General features: G+C 45.4%; 1 protein-coding gene across 10 annotated transcripts in view; it reads left to right on the top strand.

The window, feature by feature from the left end:
• The window catches only part of IQSEC1 (IQ motif and Sec7 domain ArfGEF 1), a 578,820-nt gene that overhangs the window by 546,589 nt on the left and 13,176 nt on the right, over positions 1-19,055 (top strand). For 8 of the 10 annotated variants that reach the window (XM_063940599.1, XM_063940595.1, XM_063940593.1 and 5 more), the window contains 2 exons: positions 4,267-4,440; positions 6,122-6,298. In XM_063940599.1, coding sequence (XP_063796669.1) covers positions 4,267-4,440; positions 6,122-6,298 — 351 coding nt within the window. The remainder of the gene's footprint in view (positions 1-4,266; positions 4,441-6,121; positions 6,299-19,055) is intronic. The other 2 variants (XM_063940594.1, XM_063940598.1) reach the window with 1 other exon arrangement.

Below are 19,055 nucleotides of genomic sequence, written 5' to 3'. Positions count from 1 at the left end.
AGCGGACTCAGGTGCGGTGGGGGGTCATCTCAAGAGTTTCAGCACGCAGTGGGCTCACTCGCAAGTGGACTCCTGGATCCTACACGTAGTATCCCAGGTGTACATTGGAAATTCGAGATGTCTTCCCCTCACAAGTTCCTGAAGTCTGCTTTACCAACGTCTCCCTCCGACAGGGAGGCAGTATTGGGAAAAAATTCACAGGCTGTATTCCCAGCAGGTGATAATCAAAGTACCCCTCCTACAACAAGGGAAGGGGTATTATTCCACACTATATTGTGGTACTGAAGCCAAACGGCTCGGTGAGATCTAAAAGATTTGAACAATTACATACAAGGGTTCAAATCAAGATGGAGTCACTCAGAGCAGTGATAGCGAACCAGGACGATATGGTGTCACTGGATATCAGGGACGCTTACCTACATGTCCAAATTTTGCCCTTCTCACCAAGGGTATCTCAGGTTCGTGGTACAGAACTGTCACTATCAGTTCAGACGCTGCCGTTTGGATTGTCCACGGCACCCCGGGTCTTTACCATGGTAATGGCCGAAATGATGATTCTTCCTAAAAGAAATATGGACGCTTTCCTGATAAGGGCAAGGTCCAGAGAACAGTTGGCGGTCGGAGTAGCACTATCTCAAGTAGTTCTACGACAGCACGAGTGGATTCTAAATATTCCAAAATCGCAGCTTTTTCCGACGACACGTCTAATGTTCCTAGGAATGATTCTGGACACAGTCCAGAAAAGGATGTTTTCTCCCGGAGAAGAAGGCCAGGGAGTTATCCGAGCTAGTCAGGAACCTCCTAAAACCAGGAAAAGTATCAGTGCATCATTGCACAAGGGTCCTGTGAAAAATGGTGGTTTCTTACAAAGCGATCCCATTCGGTAGATTTCACTCAAGAACCTTTCAGTGGAATCTGCTGGGAAAATGGTCCGGATCGCATCTTCAGATGCATCAGCGGATAACCCTGTCTCCAAGGACAAGGGTGTTTTCTTCTGCGGTGGCTGCAGAGTGCTCATCTATGAAAGGGCCGCAGATTCGACATTCAGGACTGGGTCCTGGTGACCACGGATGCCAGCCTGAGTGGCTGGGGAGCAGTCACACAAGGAAAAAATTTCCAGGGAGTGTGATCAAGTCTGGAGACTTCTCTCCACATAAATATACTGGAGCTAAGGGCAATTTACAAGGCTCTAAGCTTAGCAAGACCTCTGCTTCAAGGTCAGCCGGTATTGATCCAGTGGGACAACATCACGGCAGTCGCCCACGTAAACAGACAGGGCGGCACATGAAGCAGGAGGGAAATGGCAGAAACTGCAAGGATTCTTCGCTGGGCGAAAAATCATGTGATAACACTCTCAGCAGTGTTAATTCCGGGAGTGGAAAACTGGGAAGCAGACTTCCTCAGCAGGCATAACCTCCACCCGGGAGAGTGGGGACTTCAGCGGGAAGTCTTCCACATGATTGTAAACCGTTGGGAAAAACCAAAGGTGGACATGATGGCGTCCCGCCTGAACAAAAAACTAGACAGATATTGCGCCAGGTCAAGGGACCCTCAGGCAATAGCGGTGGACGCTCTGGTAACACTGTGGGTGTACCAGTCAGGGTATGTGTTCCCTCCTATGCATCTCATACCAAAAGTACTGAGAATCATAAGAAGGAGATGAGTAAGAACGATACTCGTGGTTCCGGATGGGTCAAGAAGGACTTGGTACCCGGAACTTCAAGAGATGCTCACGGAAGAACCGTGGCCGCTACCTTTAAGAGAGGACCTGCTCCAGCAGGGGCCTTGTCTGTTCCAAGACTTACCGCGGCTGCGTTTGACGGCATGGCAGTTGAACGCCGGATCCTGAAAGGGCATTCCAGATGAAGTCATCCCTACCCTGGTCGAAGCCAGGAAGGATGTAACCGCAAAACATTTTCACCACATTTGGCGAAAATATGTTGCGTGGTGTGAGGCCAAGAAGGTCCCTACAGAGGAATTCCAACTGGGTCGTTTCCTACATTTCCTGAAAACAGGACTGTCTATGGGCCTAAAATTAGGGTCCATTAAGGTTCAAATTTCGACCCTGTCGAATTTCTTCCAGAAAGAACTGGCTTCAGTGCCTGAAGTTCAGACGTTTGTAAAAGGGGTACTGCATATACAGCCTCCTTTTGGGCCCCCAGTGGCACCTTGGGATCTCAATGTTGTTTTGAGTTTCCTAAAGTCACATTGATTTGATTCACTCACCACTGTGGAATTAAAATATTTCACATGGACGGTGAAGATTCTATTAGCCCTGGCTTCAGCCAGGCGTGTGTCAGAATGGGCGGCTTTATCATATAAAAGCCCTTACTTAATTTTTCATTCTGACAGGGCAGAATTGAGGACTCGTCCTCAATTTCTCCTTAAGGTGTTTTCTGTTTTTCACATGAACCACCCTATTGTGGTACCTGCGGCTACTAGGGACTTGGAGGACTCCAAGTTACTTGACGTTGTCAGGGCCCTGAAAATATATGTTTCCAGGACGACTGGAGTCAGAAAATCTGACTCGCTGTTTAGCCTGTATGCACCCAACAAGATGGGTGTTCCTGCTTCTAAGCAGACGATTGCTCGCTGGATTTGTAGTACAGTTCAGCTTGCACATTCTGTGGCAGGCTTGCCACAGCCAAAATCAGTAAAAGCCCATTCCACAAGGAAGTGGGCTCATCTTGGGCGGCTGCCCGAGGGGTCTCGACTTTACAACTTTGCCGAGCTGCTACTTGGTCAGGGGCACACCCTGACTGAGGAGGACCTGGAGTTCTCTCATTCGGTGCTGCAGAGTCATCCGCACTCTCCCGCCCGTTTGGGAGCTTTGGTATAATCCCCATGGTCCTGACGGAGTCCCCAGCATCCACTTAGGACGTTAGAGAAAATAAGAATTTACTTACCGATAATTCTATTTCTCGTAGTCCGTAGTGGATGCTGGGCGCCCATCCCAAGTGCGGATTGTCTGCAATACTTGTACATAGTTATTGTTACAAAAATCGGGTTATTCTTGTTGTGAGCCATCTTTTCAGAGGCTCCTTCGTTGTTATCATACTGTTAACTGGGTTCAGATCACAGGTTGTACGGTGTGATTGGTGTGGCTGGTATGAGTCTTACCCGGGATTCAATATCCTTCCTTATTATGCACGCTCGTCCGGGCACAGTATCCTAACTGAGGCTTGGAGGAGGGTCATAGGGGGAGGAGCCAGTGCACACCACCTGATCCTAAAGCTTTTATTATTGTGCCCTGTCTCCTGCGGAGCCGCTAAACCCCATGGTCCTGACGGAGTCCCCAGCATCCACTACGGACTACGAGAAATAGAATTATCGGTAAGTAAATTCTTATTTTAAAAATATATAAATAATACTTGTGCCTCCTAAATAGACAAACCAAGTACCTAATCCCTTCTAATATACATAGATATGCTATTACCAATAAAAAAAAACACAAAAAAAAACATGTTTTTAAAATTTTTTATTAGATTCCGCCAGCAAAGTTTGGCGGATTGAAAATGACGAATTTACTGTCTAAAAGCACTGTTGTCGAATTTACAATCTTCAATTGAATATACTTTTGTCGAAATGCCGCATTTGTACCATTGCAGAAATGTCGAATTTGTCAAATGTCGAATTTCAAAAAGTCGAATTTGGAAAGTCCGTTTTTTTGACGAAGTACTGTATTGCATTGTCAAAATTTTTTTTTGGCGAAAATGTCCCGTTTTTCGACATTTTCGGGAATTCGACCGCAATTGCATATACCCCAAAGTCAGAATTGAACTCAGCATACAGTTTAAGAGAAGTGGCACAGAACGAATAGCTGTACACATAAGCATAAGAACAGATACTGAGAATTGCATAATAGTCAGGAAATGTGTTACTGAGTTACTAAATGTTGATGTTGCATGAATAACCCAGTATTATATAAGTCTCCTTATTCATAACTAGATCAGCCAGCAGTAGAAAAATATTGTAGCAAAATTTCAACTGGATTGGCATTTACTAATCCTTGTTACAGTTCTGAAAGATGTTTTTTCTTTGTACCCCAAACTTACCCGTGATGTAATTGAATTTCTCAGTTGTAAGTGCAGTATTATGAAGAGGGATGTGTCTGCAATGTACTACACTGGTGACGGCGGTGTTGCTCTGCAGTTGCATAATTATGTTTGATTATCTCTCAGCTACACTGATAATATCTGTAGAAATGATCACAAATTTGACCATTTCCACATCCCTTTAATAACTGTTATCCCTTGTTAATTGTAGACTACCCAAATGGAATCCGACTCACATCAGCAATCCCGGGAGCCGATATAAAAGTTCTGATAAACTTTAATGCTCCAAATCCCCAAGATCGTAAGAAGTTCACAGACGATTTGAGAGAGTCCATTGCAGAAGTCCAAGAAATGGAAAAGTACAGAATAGAGTGTAAGTACAAAGGTATATAAGCTATGGTTTTATTCCAGAAAACCAACCTTACATGGAATAAAGAGTGTAGATGAAATATCCTGTTTTTAAATGTTTTATATATTTTATAGATGTAGTTAAACACATATGAAAGTACTATGGGGGTCATTCCGAGTTGATTGCTCGCTGCCGATTTTTGCAGCGCAGCGTTCAGGTGAAAAAACTGCATTTCTGCGCATGCGTATGCCCCGCAATGCACACGCGCAACGTACGGGTACAAAGCTCTTTGTGGTTGTGCTCAGATTCTAGCAAAGTTTTCCTTCGCACTGGCGGCAGCAAGAAGATTGACAGGAAGGGGGCGTTTCTGGGTGTCAACTGATCGTTTTCAGGGAGTGTTCGCAAAAACGCAGCAGTGTCTGAAAAAACGCAGGCGTGGCTGGGCGGGTGTATGACGTCAAATCCAGACACAAATAGGCTGAAGTGATCGCAAGTGCTGAGTAGGTTCAGAGCTACTCAGAAACTGCACAAACTGTTTTTGCAGAGCTCGGCTGCACATACGTTCGCACTTCTGCTAAGCTAAAATACACTCCCCAGTGGGCGGCGGCATAGCGTTTGCACGGCTGCTAAAAACTGCTAGCGAGCGATCAACTCGGAATGACCCGATATAGCACAAAGTTAATCATGTATACCAAGTCTATTGATTTCCTTTTACAGAGCATTTTTTTTTACCATCCTCTTTATTAATAAATAAATGTTATGGATTATATAAATACTTACCTATTCTCCCAGAAAGACCTTGAGACTCTCAAATTATGTGGGACTTTCCCTGACTCAAGCCACCCACTTCCCAAGAAAAGTCCAGGGGCATGATGATGTAAATCATACTGTATGGTGCCACAGATCGTGGCTTTGTGCAACAAGGGAGGTGGTACTGTTACACTGCATTCTGTACAACTTTGTGTCAATTGGTGCTCTCTGTTGGTGGATCTGTGGCACTAAGACCATCGAAACTGGATGTTTTTAAGACCTAATTGAACATGTCAATCTTGTGTAATGACTAATAATAAAATAAATGGAAAGCATAGATACTGTATATACTATTGGTTTTAAAACATCTTTAGTATATTTGAGATAGCTGAGTTAGCCTGCCCCATAAGCCCACTATTGTTTGCTAGTCATATTGTATATGAATAACTGGTAAACTGTATCAGGCCAGCTCTTGTAAGTGAGACACTCAGGGGTAAATTTAATAAGGTGGGTGTTTTTTTTAGAACTGGTGATGTTGCCCATAGTAACCAATCAGATTCTACTTAACATTTATCTAGTTGCTTCTAGAAGATAATAGATAGAATCTAATTGGTTGCTATGAGCAACATCACTAGATCTAAAAAAAACTCCCACCTTAGTAAATTTACCCCTTGGGGCAGGATGTAATGTCGCCCGAGTTCAGTGGCCGTGCGGGATGCTGGACGAACTCTGATGTTTTTTTAAAGGGGCAATCACTTGCCTTGTGAGTGATTGCCCCTTTTAAAAAACCGTCCAAGTTCGGCTGGCGTCCCGCACGGCCGTAGGACTCGGGCTGCATTGCATATTGCCCTCTGAAATCATGAAATCAGGTATTTTCATGTCTATTTCTCCTGCTTTGGAATAACATTCCATTTGGACAATGTGTGGCAGCTTAATATCTCCCGTATGCCCATTCTGTTTGCTTCAGCTGAGCTAGAGAAGCAGAAGGGAGTGGTGCGCCCGAGTATGTCTCAGTGCTCAAGTTTGAAAAAAGAGTCCGGTAACGGCACACTGAACCGGACATGTCTAGATGACAGTTACGCCACCAGCGAGGGCCTGAAGCGCAGTGCACTCAGCAGCTCCCTTAGAGACCTCTCAGAAGCAGGTAAGAACCATCATATTACACCTGGTTATGAGCTTAATATACACAAATATGTATATTCAATCTAAATATACCATCATTTGTGCTGTATACAGCCGTAACCCTGAAATGAGTATTTATTTGGATTTTTTTTCCTTTGTTTTTTATTTAATTTTAAAATGACCTATTGTAGATTACTATGTATACTTGTAACGGAAAGTGAAGACAGTGGAAAGCGTAAGTGGATTTGTAGACTTAGAAGCAGAGAAACCCAGGTCCATGTTACGATCGCTTCATGTGTATCCTGTGCTTTCGTGTACCCGTGCATTACATTCGATGAATGAAATGGAGTGAAGCCCGTCTAAATTCCTTATGGCCTTACAAAGCTGCACTAGATATTGGTCCATTTTTCGAATGTCTTGTGTTTGTATTTGCTGGAACTCAGCAACGTGCTACAGATCGAGATTGAGCTGATTGCAGGTCACAGCCACTGAAAAGGGACCAGTATCTTCTATCAGCGTTACACTGACTGATTACACGCTTCCATAGGTAGTCCTGTACTGGTTCTGTCAGGACATGCTAAAGACAATAGTAATGGCTGCACATAAAATAGAAATATATACAATTTTCTCTATCGTCCTAAGTGGATGCTGGGGTTCCTGAAAGGACCATGGGGAATAGCGGCTCCGCAGGAGACAGGGCACAAAAAAGTAAAGCTTTTACCAGATCAGGTGGTGTGCACTGGCTCCTCCCCCTATGACCCTCCTCCAGACTCCAGTTAGATTTTGTGCCCGAACGAGAAGGGTGCAATCTAGGTGGCTCTCCTAAAGAGCTGCTTAGAGAAAGTTTAGCTTAGGTTTTTTACTTTACAGTGAGTCCTGCTGGCAACAGGATCACTGCAACGAGGGACTTAGGGGAGAAGTAGTGAACTCACCTGCGTGCAGAGTGGATTTGCTGCTTGGCTACTGGACACTAGCTCCAGAGGGACGATCACAGGTACAGCCTGGATGGTCACCGGAGCCGCGCCGCCGGCCCCCTTGCAGACGCTGAAGAGAGAAGAGGTCCAAAATCGGCGGCTGAAGACTCCTCAGTCTTCTTAAGGTAGCGCACAGCACTGCAGCTGTGCGCCATTTTCCTCTCAGCACACTTCACACAACAGTCACTGAGGGTGCAGAGCGCTGGGGGGGGCGCTCTGAGAGGCAAATAAAAACCTTATTAGAGGCAAAAAATACCTCACATATAGCCCACAGAGGCTATATGGAGATATTTAACCCCTGCCTAACTTCAAAAATAGCGGGAGACGAGCCCGCCGAAAAAGGGGCGGGGCCTATCTCCTCAGCACACAGCGCCATTTTCTCTCACAGAAAAGCTGGAGAGAAGGCTCCCAGGCTCTCCCCTGCACTGCACTACAGAAACAGGGTTAAAACAGAGAGGGGGGGCACTGATTTTGGCGATATTGTATATATATAAAAGATGCTATAAGGGAGAAACACTTATATAAGGTTGTCCCTATATAATTATAGCGTTTTTGGTGTGTGCTGGCAGACTCTCCCTCTGTCTCCCCAAAGGGCTAGTGGGTCCTGTCCTCTGTCAGAGCATTCCCGGTGTGTGTGCTGTGTGTCGGTACGTGTGTGTCGACATGTATGAGGACGATGTTGGTGAGGAGGCGGAGAAATTGCCTGTAATGGTGATGTCACTCTCTAGGGAGTCGACACCGGAATGGATGGCTTATTTAGAGAATTACGTGAGAATGTCAACACGCTGCAAGGTCGGTTGACGACATGAGACGGCCGACAATCTATTAGGACCGGTCCAGGCGTCTCAGAAACACCGTCAGGGGTTTTTAAAAACGCCCATTTACCTCAGTCGGTCGACACAGACACAGACACGGACACTGAATACAGTGTCGACGGTGAATAAACAAACGTATTTCTCATTAGGGCCACACGTTAAGGGCAATGAAGGAGGTGTTACGTGTTTCTGATACTACAAGTACCACAAGAAAGGGTATTATGTGGGAGTGAAAAAACTACCTGTAGTTTTTCCTGAATCAGATAAAATAAAATGAAGTGTGTGATGATGCGTAGGGTTACCCCGATAGCAAATATTGGCGTTATACCCTTTCCCGCCAGAAATTAGGGTACGTTGGGAAACACCCCTTAGGGTGATAAGGCGCTCACACGCTTATCAAGTGGCGTTACCGTCTCCAGATACGGCCGCCCTCAAGGAGCCAGCTGATAGGAAGCTGGAAAAATATCCTAAAAAGTATATACACACATACGGTGGTTATACTGCGACCAGCGATCGCCATCAGCCTGGAGATGCAGTGCTGGGTTGGTTTGGTCGGATTCCCTGACTGAAAATATTTTATTCATGTAGAGCATTTAATAGGATGCATTCTATATATATGTATGTGAGATGCACAGAGGGATATTTGCTCTCTGGCATCAAGATAAGTGCGTTGTCCATATCTCCCAGAAGATGTCAGGGACACGACAGTGGTCAGGTGATACAGATCCCATACGGCAGATGGAAGTATTGCTGTATAAAGGGAAGGAGTTATTTGGGGGTCGGTCCATCGGACCTGGGGACCACAGCAACAGCTGGGAAATCCAACCTTTTTACCCCAAGTTACATCTCAGCTAAAAAAGACACCGTCTTTTCAGCCTCAATCTTTCCTTTCCCATGAGGGCATGCAGGCAAAAGGCCAGTCATATCTGCCCAGACATAGAGGTAAGGGAAGTAGACTGCAGCAGGCAGCCCTTTCCCAGGAAAAGAAGCCCTCCACCGCGTCTGCCAAGTCCTCAGCATGACGCTGGGGCCGTGCAAGCGGACTCAAGGTGGGGGGGTAGTCTCAAGAGTCTCAGGGCGCAGTGGGATCACTCGCAAGTTGACCCCTAGATCGTACGAGTATTATCCCAGGGGTAAAGATTGGAGAGTCGAGACATCTTCTCCTCGCAGGTTCCTGAAGTCTGCTTTACCAACGGCTCCCTCCGACAGGGAGGCAGCATTGGAAACAATTCACAAGCTGTATATCCAGCAGGTGATAATCAAAGTACCCCTCCTACGACAAGGAAAAGGGTATTATTTTTCCACACTATATTGTGGTACTGAAGCCAGACGGCTTGGTGACACATAGTCTAAATCTAAAATGTTTTGAACACTTACATAAAAGGTTCAAATCGAGATAAAGTCACTCAGAGCATTGATAGCGAACCGGAAAAAAGGGGACTATATGGTGTCCCTGGACATCAAGGATTACCTCCATGTCCAAATTTTGTCCTTCTCATCAAGGGTACCTCTGGTTCGTGGTACAGAACTGTCAATATCAGTTTCAGACGATGCCGTTTGAATTATCCACGGCACCCCGGGCCTTTTTACCAAGGTAATGGCCGAAAAGATGTTTCTTCAAAGAAAAAAGGCATCTAAATTATCCCTTACTTGCACGACCTGAAAAGGGCAAGTTCCAGAGAACAGTTGGAGGTCGGAAGAGCACTATCTAAAGTAGTTCTTCGACGGCACGACTGGATTCTAAATATTCCAAGAATCGCAGCTGTTTTCCGACGATACGTCTGCTGTTCCTATGGATGATTCTGGACACGGTTCAGAAAAAGGTTTTTCTTCCCGAGGAAAAAGCCAAGGAGTTATCCGACCTGTCAGGAACCTCCTAAAACCAGGAAAGGTGTCTGTACATCAATGCACAAGAGTCCTGGGAAAAATGGTGGCTTTTTACGAAGCAATTCCATTCGGCAGATTCCATGCAAGAATTTTCCAAAGGGATCTGTTGGACAAATGGTCAGGGTCGCATCCTCAGATGCACCTGCGAATAACCCTGTCGCCAAGGACAAGGGTATATCTTCTGTGGTGGTTGCAAAAGGCTCATCTATTGGAGGGCCGCAGATTCGGCATACAGGATTTGATCCTGGTGACCACGGACGCCAGCCTGAGAGGTTGGGGAGCAGTCACACAAGGAAGAAACTTCCAGGGGGTATGGACGAACCTGGAAAAGTCTCTTCACATAAACATTCTGGTACTAAGAGCAATCTAAAATGCTCTAAGCCAGGCGGAACCACTCCTGCAAGGAAAACCGGTGTTGATTCAGTCGGACAACATCACGGCGGTCGCCCATGTAAACAGACAGGGCGGCACAAGAAGCAGGAGTGCAATGGCAGAAGCTGCCAAGATTCTTCGCTGGGCGGAGAATCACGTGATAGCACTGTCAGCAGTGTTCTTCCCGGGCGTGGACAACTGGGAAGCAGACTTCCTCAGCAGACACGATATTCACCCGGGAGAGTGGGGTCTTCATCCAGAAGTCTTCCACATGCTAATAAACTGTTGGGAAAGACCAATGGTAGACATGATGGCGTCTCGCCTCAACAAGAAACTGGACAAGTATTGCGACAGGTCAAGAGATCCACAGGCAATAGCTGTGGACGCACTGGTAACACCTTGGGTGTACAAATCAGTATATGTGTTTCCTCCTCTGCCTCTCATACCAAAGGTATTGAAGATTATACGGTGAAGAGGAGTAAGAACAATACTAGTGGCTCCGGATTGGCCAAGAAGGACTTGGTACCCGGAACTTCAAGAGTTGGTCACGGACGACCCGTGCCCTCTACTTCTGAGAAGGGACCTGCTACAACAGGGTCCCTGTCGCTTTCAAGACTTACCGCGGCTGCGTTTGACGGCATGGCGGTTGAACGCCAGATCCTAAAAGGGAAAGGCATTCCAGAAGAAGTCTTTCCTACCTTGATTAAGGCAAGGAAGGAAGTCACCGCGAAACATTATCACCGCATTTGGCGAAAATATGTCGCGTGGTGCGAGGATCGGAGTGTTCCGACGGAGGAATTTCAACTGGGTCGTTTCCTACATTTCCTACAATCAGGATTGTCTATGGGTCTCAAATTGAGATCTATTAAGGTTCAAATTTCGGCCCTGTCAATATTCTTCCAAAAAGAATTGGCCTCAGTTCCTGAGGTACAGACTTTTGTTAAAGGAGTACTGCATATACAGCCTCCTGTGGTGCCTCCGGTGGCACCGTGGGATCTAAATGTAGTTTTAGATTTCCTCAAATCCCATTGGTTTGAACCATTGAAAAAGGTGGATTTTAAATATCTCACATGGAAAGTGACTATGTTACTGGCCCTGGCTTCCGCCAGGAGAGTATCTAAATTGGCGGCTTTATCTTATAAAAGCCCTTATCTAATCTTCCATTCGGATAGGGCAGAACTGAGGACTCGTCCGCATTTTCTCCCTAAGGTGGTATCAGCGTTTCACCTGAACCAACCTATTGTGGTGCCTGCGGCCACTGGCGACTTGGAGGACTCCAAGTTGTTGGACGTTGTCAGAGCCTTAAAAATATACATTTCAAGGACGGCTGAAGTCAGAAAATCTGACTCGCTGTTGATACTATATGCACCCAACAAGTTGGGTGCCCCTGCTTCTAAGCAGACGATTGCTCGTTGGATTTGTAACACAATTCAACTTGCTCATTCTGTGGCAGGCCTGCCACAGCCTAAATCTGTTAAGGCCCATTCCACAAGGAAGGTGGGCTCATCTTGGGCGGCTGCCCGAGGGGTCTCGGCATTACAATTCTGCCGAGCAGCTACGTGGTCGGGGGAAAACACGTTTGTAAAATTCTACAAATTTGATACCCTGGCAAAAGAGAACTTGGAATTCTCTCATTCGGTGCTGCAGAGTCATCCGCACTCTCCCGCCCGTTTGGGAGCTTTGGTATAATCCCCATGGTCCTTTCAGGAACCCCAGCATCCACTTAGGACGATAGAGAAAATAAGAATTTACTTACCGATAATTCTATTTCTCGGAGTCCGTAGTGGATGCTGGGCGCCCATCCCAAGTGCGGATTATCTGCAATACTGTACATAGTTATTGTTAACAAATTCGGGTTATATTGTTAAGGAGCCATCTTTAAGAGGCTCTTTCTATTATCATACTGTTAACTGGGTTTAGATCACAAGTTGTACGGTGTGATTGGTGTGGCTGGTATGAGTCTTACCCGGGATTCAAATTGCCTCCCTTATTGTGTACGCTCGTCCGGGCACAGTACCTAACTGGAGTCTGGAGGAGGGTCATAGGGGGAGGAGCCAGTGCACACCACCTGATCTGGTAAAAGCTTTACTTTTTTGTGCCCTGTCTCCTGCGGAGCCGCTATTCCCCATGGTCCTTTCAGGAACCCCAGCATCCACTACGGACTCCGAGAAATAGAATTATCGGTAAGTAAATTCTTATTATTGTTATTATCTTATTTTAAGATACAAATACATTGTTTGGAAATAGTGCTTCTTTTGTTCTATAATGTAAAACATGTATGTGCCTTGGTGCTTACCTCATACTGTAAGTATGACAGTAATTACAATACAGGAAAATTCATAGAAATGCTTTTATTCCACTAGGGGCTCCCTAAAATAGTTTTTGCACATTATTTTTTTTGCATATTTTTACTAGCCCCAAAATTTTAAACCAATTATTTAATTCTTCCTCTAATCATTTGCTCCCATCTACTACATCCATCCTACTGTACATCATTCTTTATAACACATCCACTGAACCATTTTCATAAAACTACCTGTCTGCAGTCATTGTTATAAACTACGTTGGTTTCTTCTACCCTGATAATCCCAAGTCTATGGGCTATAAGTAATACGCAGCAGCTTTCACAATCCGGCATGTTTTGCGTTTAATATTATTTCCATTTTAAATTTAAATCAAGGTCAAAATCATTTGGAATCGGTGACTATTAAATCTAGCCCTGTGACTTTGTTCCATCCACTCTATCATACAACCAATGTCACCAAATCAGCTTTTACATTCATACTATATAATCCCTGCATTCCATAACCACATTCACCCTGTTACATCCACTCTCACAATATGCTACTATCCACTATTATGCAGTGGTTCGGGTAACCATGGGGAACTTTGTCGGTTTATGTAAAACACAGTTTTGTTATATTCAGAATATCTCATAAGTGATAAGAATGTATCCACAAGTTTTGCATGATAAATACAGTATTCTTTTGCTAGAGGTATGGTAGGCCTAGGGATATGAATACTGGTTTGCGTTTTTGCTATACCTTACCTTCCACCATATTGTAATTGTCATTGGTTGTCAACACCTTCATAGTTTGTTCTGGTCCCCTATTGCACATACTGTAAATAGCCCCTTCTCTATGTTACCCTACCAGATTATTATATTGTCTTTGTACCAAATTATCCTTTCCGCCATAGATCATTTTGGGGCAGATGTATTAAGCCTGGAGAAGTGATAAAGCAGTGATAAGTGAAAGGTGATAACGCACCAGCCAACCATTACGGGTTTAAAAAATGGCAGTTAGGAGCTGATTGGCTGGTGCGTTATCACCTACCACTTATCACTTCTTTATCACTGCTTTACCACTTCTACAGGCTTAATACATCTGCCCCTTTATTGTTCACACACTATCCCCTTTTTAATCATGTCATCATCTCATCTTTTCCTTCATGTCATAATTTATCTTAATGATACTTTTTAGAGCTATCCACCCTGCCATCAGTGCTGTCCCTTCCCCAATCACTATATTCCCCTCTGCCTCATGGCTGCAGTGAGGATATAACTTGTGGTGTGAGGATATAACTTTATTGTTACGGGCATCATGGGAAATCTCGGTTTCTATTTAAAAAAAAAGATTGCCTGTCAATCAGGCAGAGGCGATCGCAGCCCTGAGATGCTGTTAGATGCGTGCGCACTCCGCAAAGGGCTTCAAACTGCGGCAATCCAGTCTGAATTAGGCCCTATGTTTCAGAAAGACTCCCTTTCATCAGTATAAATGCATGGACAAAATTAATAATGCACACATTGAGATGAGCCTGATCCCAGAAGAGCCCTCAATTTTCCTTTCCCCCGCACCCTGCTCCATTTCCCACATTTACCCCCCCCCCCCCCCCCTCCAACCTTTGTCTTCTTTTTTTTTGTGCCACCTCAATATGGTACAGTTTTGCATTTACATTTTTTTTGTGCTTATATCAAGCCATCCATTATGTACTGTGCACTGTATTCATTGTTCCTTTTCTTTTGCACATATATGTTTGTACCTTATAGCCTCTCCATAAATGTTAAAAAAAAATAAAGCTGTGACAGCTGTTCTTGCTGCCTACTTCATAGTTAGCCAGGATTTTATGCTGACACCAGTGAGGTGGAGTGGCTCTTGAACCATGGTGGACCCCACATTCTTTCTAGTTGTCTTTGTCTCCTTTAGTATATAGAATTCACTGAACCACTTGCCTGGCATGGTCGCATCATTTGCAACCACAGCAGACAGTTCGTTATCTGAACTGGTCGCAAACATGGAGACCAGTCAGATACACAGCATTGGTGGCTGCAGGAATCTTCCCACAGCTGCTGCTCTCAGAGGGACCTCCCGGGCCCTCTGCTTTCCTGCACTTTCCCCCAGTGTCTGCCGTGCACAACAGGACCCCCCCCACTCAGCGACTGCAGACAATAGCAGCTGCTGGGGAAATGTAAATTAACCATCCTCAGCCCCCTAGTGTGTTCCTGGTGGCTACTCAGATGAGCAGCTGCTGGGAAAATTAAAGTTGCGACAGTCTTGATGTTCCCCATGTTCCGATTGTGCCGATCCGATCTTCCGATGATTGGGGGGAAAAACATTTTCTTTTATAAATAAGTTTAAATACTTTACCTAATTCACAATTCGACAATTTCTGGACAGCTTTTAGCAAACAAAATTTTTTGGGCAGTGAAGTGTTTAATGGGACATGACAATAATTTTTAAGGTTGTCTGAAATGATAATGATATGTCGTGTCATCCTGCCCCCCCCCCCCCCCCCCCCCCCGCCCTCCACCCCCACCCTAAGCATTGTGTTGTTGATGGTTACAAGACTATATGGAAGTTGTCCTTCAGAAAATAGTATCTAAAGCAATTGCATTGAGAGTGTGCAGCATGACATAACAGGAGATTCTGTAGTGTGCCTTACTGCATCACTCAGTGGTTCCCAACATTTTTGAATTATGCCGCCAAGAGTATCAGAATTTTTTTCATGGCACCCCTAGGCCAAAAGTTTGTCACGGAGAAATTCAGGGGAAAAAAATCTTAAATGAATAAAGTTGTGTTAGATGTCATCCTTAGGTTCAGTTACAGTATGTGGTGAGGGACAGTATTTGCTTCTGTTTGTCCACATATTTTATAATGGGAAACACTGGTTTTGCCTATTACATTGACAATATAAAATTTGATTTAGCCCTGGACCACCAACCCAGGGCACCCCTGCAAGTGCCCTAAGGCACCCCAGGGTACCACGGTACCCAAGGATACTACAGTATCCAGTGGTGCCACGGTACCAAGTTTGGTAACCACTGGCCTAACACTTTGCATGATTTTATTATTGTTGTGTGTTGGAATTCAGCATAGAATAATGGAGTACAGGAGGCGTCTCTCCTTAAGTGTTTTTACGAAACCACTGTTCATGTTAAGTAAAGTACATATCTCTCCCCTAAACTTCCACTGTTACCTACCTACATATATCTGCAGTGCCCACTGTATGTATCCTAAAGGACTAGAAACACATGGCTGGAGGACTGGGGAAATGGGGAAATTGTATCACAGATGGCGTTTCGTTAAGGCCACTGTTGATTGGTTGGTGCAGTGCCTGTACAATTTGGTTCCGTCCTCACTACACTCATTCTGAATTCCAATTCTCCAGGCATAAGTACAGCAAGCAGCAATATTAAAGTAACTGAACCATGTCATAAGATAATAACATTGCTGTAGAATGTTGTCTGGTCTGTCAATAATTAGTTAATTGATTGAAGGAAATTATGTTACCTACAATATCTGCTAGTACTACTCATTACCAGTATTTAGAGCCAGACGATATATACCAGTCCCCACACTTGATATTTATGGAAGTTACATAGCAAAAATAGATTACAAGATAAATAATCATTAGTGATATCGGTGGTCATTCCGAGTTGATCGCTCGCTAGCAGTTTTTAGCAGCCGTGCAAACGCTATGCCGCCGCCCACTGGGAGTGTATTTTAGCTTAGCAGAAGTGCGAACGAAAGGATCACAGAGCGGCTACGAAATAATTGTGTGCAGTTTCAGAGTAGCTTCAGACCTACTCAGCTCTTGCAATAACTTCAGACTATTCAGTTCCTGTTTTGACGTCACGAACACGCCCTGCGTTCGCACAGCCACGCCTGCGTTTTTTCTGGCACGCCTGCATTTTTTCGAACACTCCCTGAAAACAGCCAGTTGACACCCAGAAACACCCTCTTCCTGTCAATCACTCTGCGGCCAGCAGTGCGACTGAAATGCTTCGCTAGACCTTGTGTGAAACTACATCGTTCGTTGTAAAAGTACGACGTGCGTGCGCATTGCGCCGCATACGCATGCGCAGAAGTGCCTTTTTTTGCCTGATCGCTGCGCAGCGACCGAAAACTGCTAGCGATCAACTCGGAATGACCCCTATTGCCTTGAACAGTGTGATTATATAATGGTGACTTATCTCAGTGATGGTTGTAACCAGTGGTGCAAGTAGAAAAAATGTCTTATAGGTACCGAAAAAATGGGTGTGTCCAATGAAATTGGGGGCATGATAAACATATGGGGGGCCAGACACACTTATGACACCAATAGTGCCAGATACACATATGCCCCCCCAGTGCCAGATACGCCCCTACCGTGCCAGATATGCTCCTACAGTGCCAGATGCACAAATGCCCCACAGTGCCAGATGCACAAATGCCCCACGGTGCTAGATACAGAAATGCCTCCAGTAGTGCCATATATTCTCCCACAGTGCCAGACACACATTGCCCGAGAGTGTCAGATACACATTACCCCAAAGTGTCAGAAACAAATATGCCCCCACAGTGCCAGATATGCCCCCACTGCACCAGATACACATATGCCCCACTACGCCAGATACACATATGCCCCCACAGTGCCAGATACACATGCCCCCACAGTGCCAGATACACATGCCCCCACAGTGCCAGATACACATATGCCCCCAGAGTGCCAGATATGCCCCTTCAGTGCCAGATATGCCCCTTCAGTGCCAGATATGCCCCTTCAGTGCCAGATATGCCCCTTCAGTGCCAGATATGCCCCTTCAGTGCCAGATATGCCCCCGCAGTGCCAGATACACATGCCCGCACAGTGCCAGATATGCCCCCACTGTGCCAGATACACATATGCCCCCACTGCGCCAGATACACATGCCCCCACAGTGCCAGATACACATATGCCCCCAGAGTGCCAGATATGCCCCTTCAGTGCCAGATATGCCCCTTCAGTGCCAGATATGCCCCCGCAGTGCCAGATACACATGCCCCCACAGTGCCAGATACACATGCCCCCACAGTGCCAGATACACATGCCCCCACAGTGCCAGATATACATGCCCCCACAGTGCCAAATATGCTCCAACAGTGCCAGATATGCCCCCACAGTGCCAGATATGCCCCCACAGTACCAGATACACATTCCCCCAGAGATATGCCCCAGCAATGCAACTCACCGTTGATGCTGCTGCCTGGGGCTGGCACTATCTTCTGCTGCTGGCCTGCTGCTGGGGAGAGGAGAGCGCAGCACGCACTCCTCCTGTCTCTCCTGCGCTCTCCTCTCTCCAACAACCGGTGTCTGCAAGGTGGCGGCCCGGCGGTACGGCGTACCTGCTGGGATTTTCTTACAGGTACGCCGTACAGCCATACTTGCAGCACTGGTTGTAACTCAGATTAAATGGCTGTCCTTGCCACTATCCTTCTGTAGCCCATTCATTCCATTGCGCATTGTCAGAGACTTGAGGCTTCATACCTAAGTTGAATAACACAGCCTGCGGTATAGCTTTATACAAGATAACCCAATTCTGGGTTGTGAAAGAGAAAGAAATACTGTACTGTAGCACTGTCCCACACCACTCAGCTGAAATTACAGTACCCTTTGCCTATTAGGGCAACATGGGGATTGCAGGAACAACACAGCAGAGGACTGCCAGAAATAAATAATTGCCTTGGTCTGTCCTAAATAAAGTGAATACAATCACTTTTATCAGCCCAGTGTTACATTGAACAGCCCTATATTTAATGGTGTGCTGTAATAGTTAAATCAAAAATTGAGTTAAAAAATTGGAATTCAGTGATTGCTACTCTGATCCTGATTCTCATTTGGAAGTAAAGCAAAAAAAAAGAAAACATCAACAAACAAACAAACAGTTTACAAAAGTAACACTGCACGTGGATAAAAAAAACTTGTTGCACTACAGATGGGGTAGATCTAAAACGTACAGAGAGATTTAGATTTGTGTGTGGTGTGCCCAAACTGAAATCTAAATTACAGTGTTAAAATAAAGCTGTCTAACATTTGTGGGCTACATGCAGTAGCGTAACTACCGTGCAGGGACGTGCAGGCAGGGGAGGCAGTGCCTCCGCCGTCATAATGATTAAAACAATAAAAAGAAGATATTTATAACACAGATTCTGTGATAAATATCTTCTTTTATTATTTTAATAATTTCCCCACTGTGAAAACCCCTGCATCTTAGGGTGGGAGGCAGCAGGAGAGGTGCCTTCCGCTGCTAACACTAAAGTTCGGGTAGCGGGGGGCGGCCAGGGGGCAGGGCGAAGCCATGGGCTGTAAAAGCCCATTGAAAATGTATGGGGAAGCGGCATCAGTACAGGTGCCTCAATGACAGGGGCGTGCATTCACCCCACATGAATGCACACCCCTGTCAGTCCCCTAGATGTGATTGGACCAGCGCATC

Source organism: Pseudophryne corroboree, chromosome 9, assembly GCF_028390025.1.
Source record: "Pseudophryne corroboree isolate aPseCor3 chromosome 9, aPseCor3.hap2, whole genome shotgun sequence".
NCBI lineage: Eukaryota > Metazoa > Chordata > Amphibia > Anura > Myobatrachidae > Pseudophryne > Pseudophryne corroboree.
The sequence above is the reverse complement of the archived record's forward strand: the minus strand, read 5'-3'. Positions and strand labels throughout refer to the sequence as shown.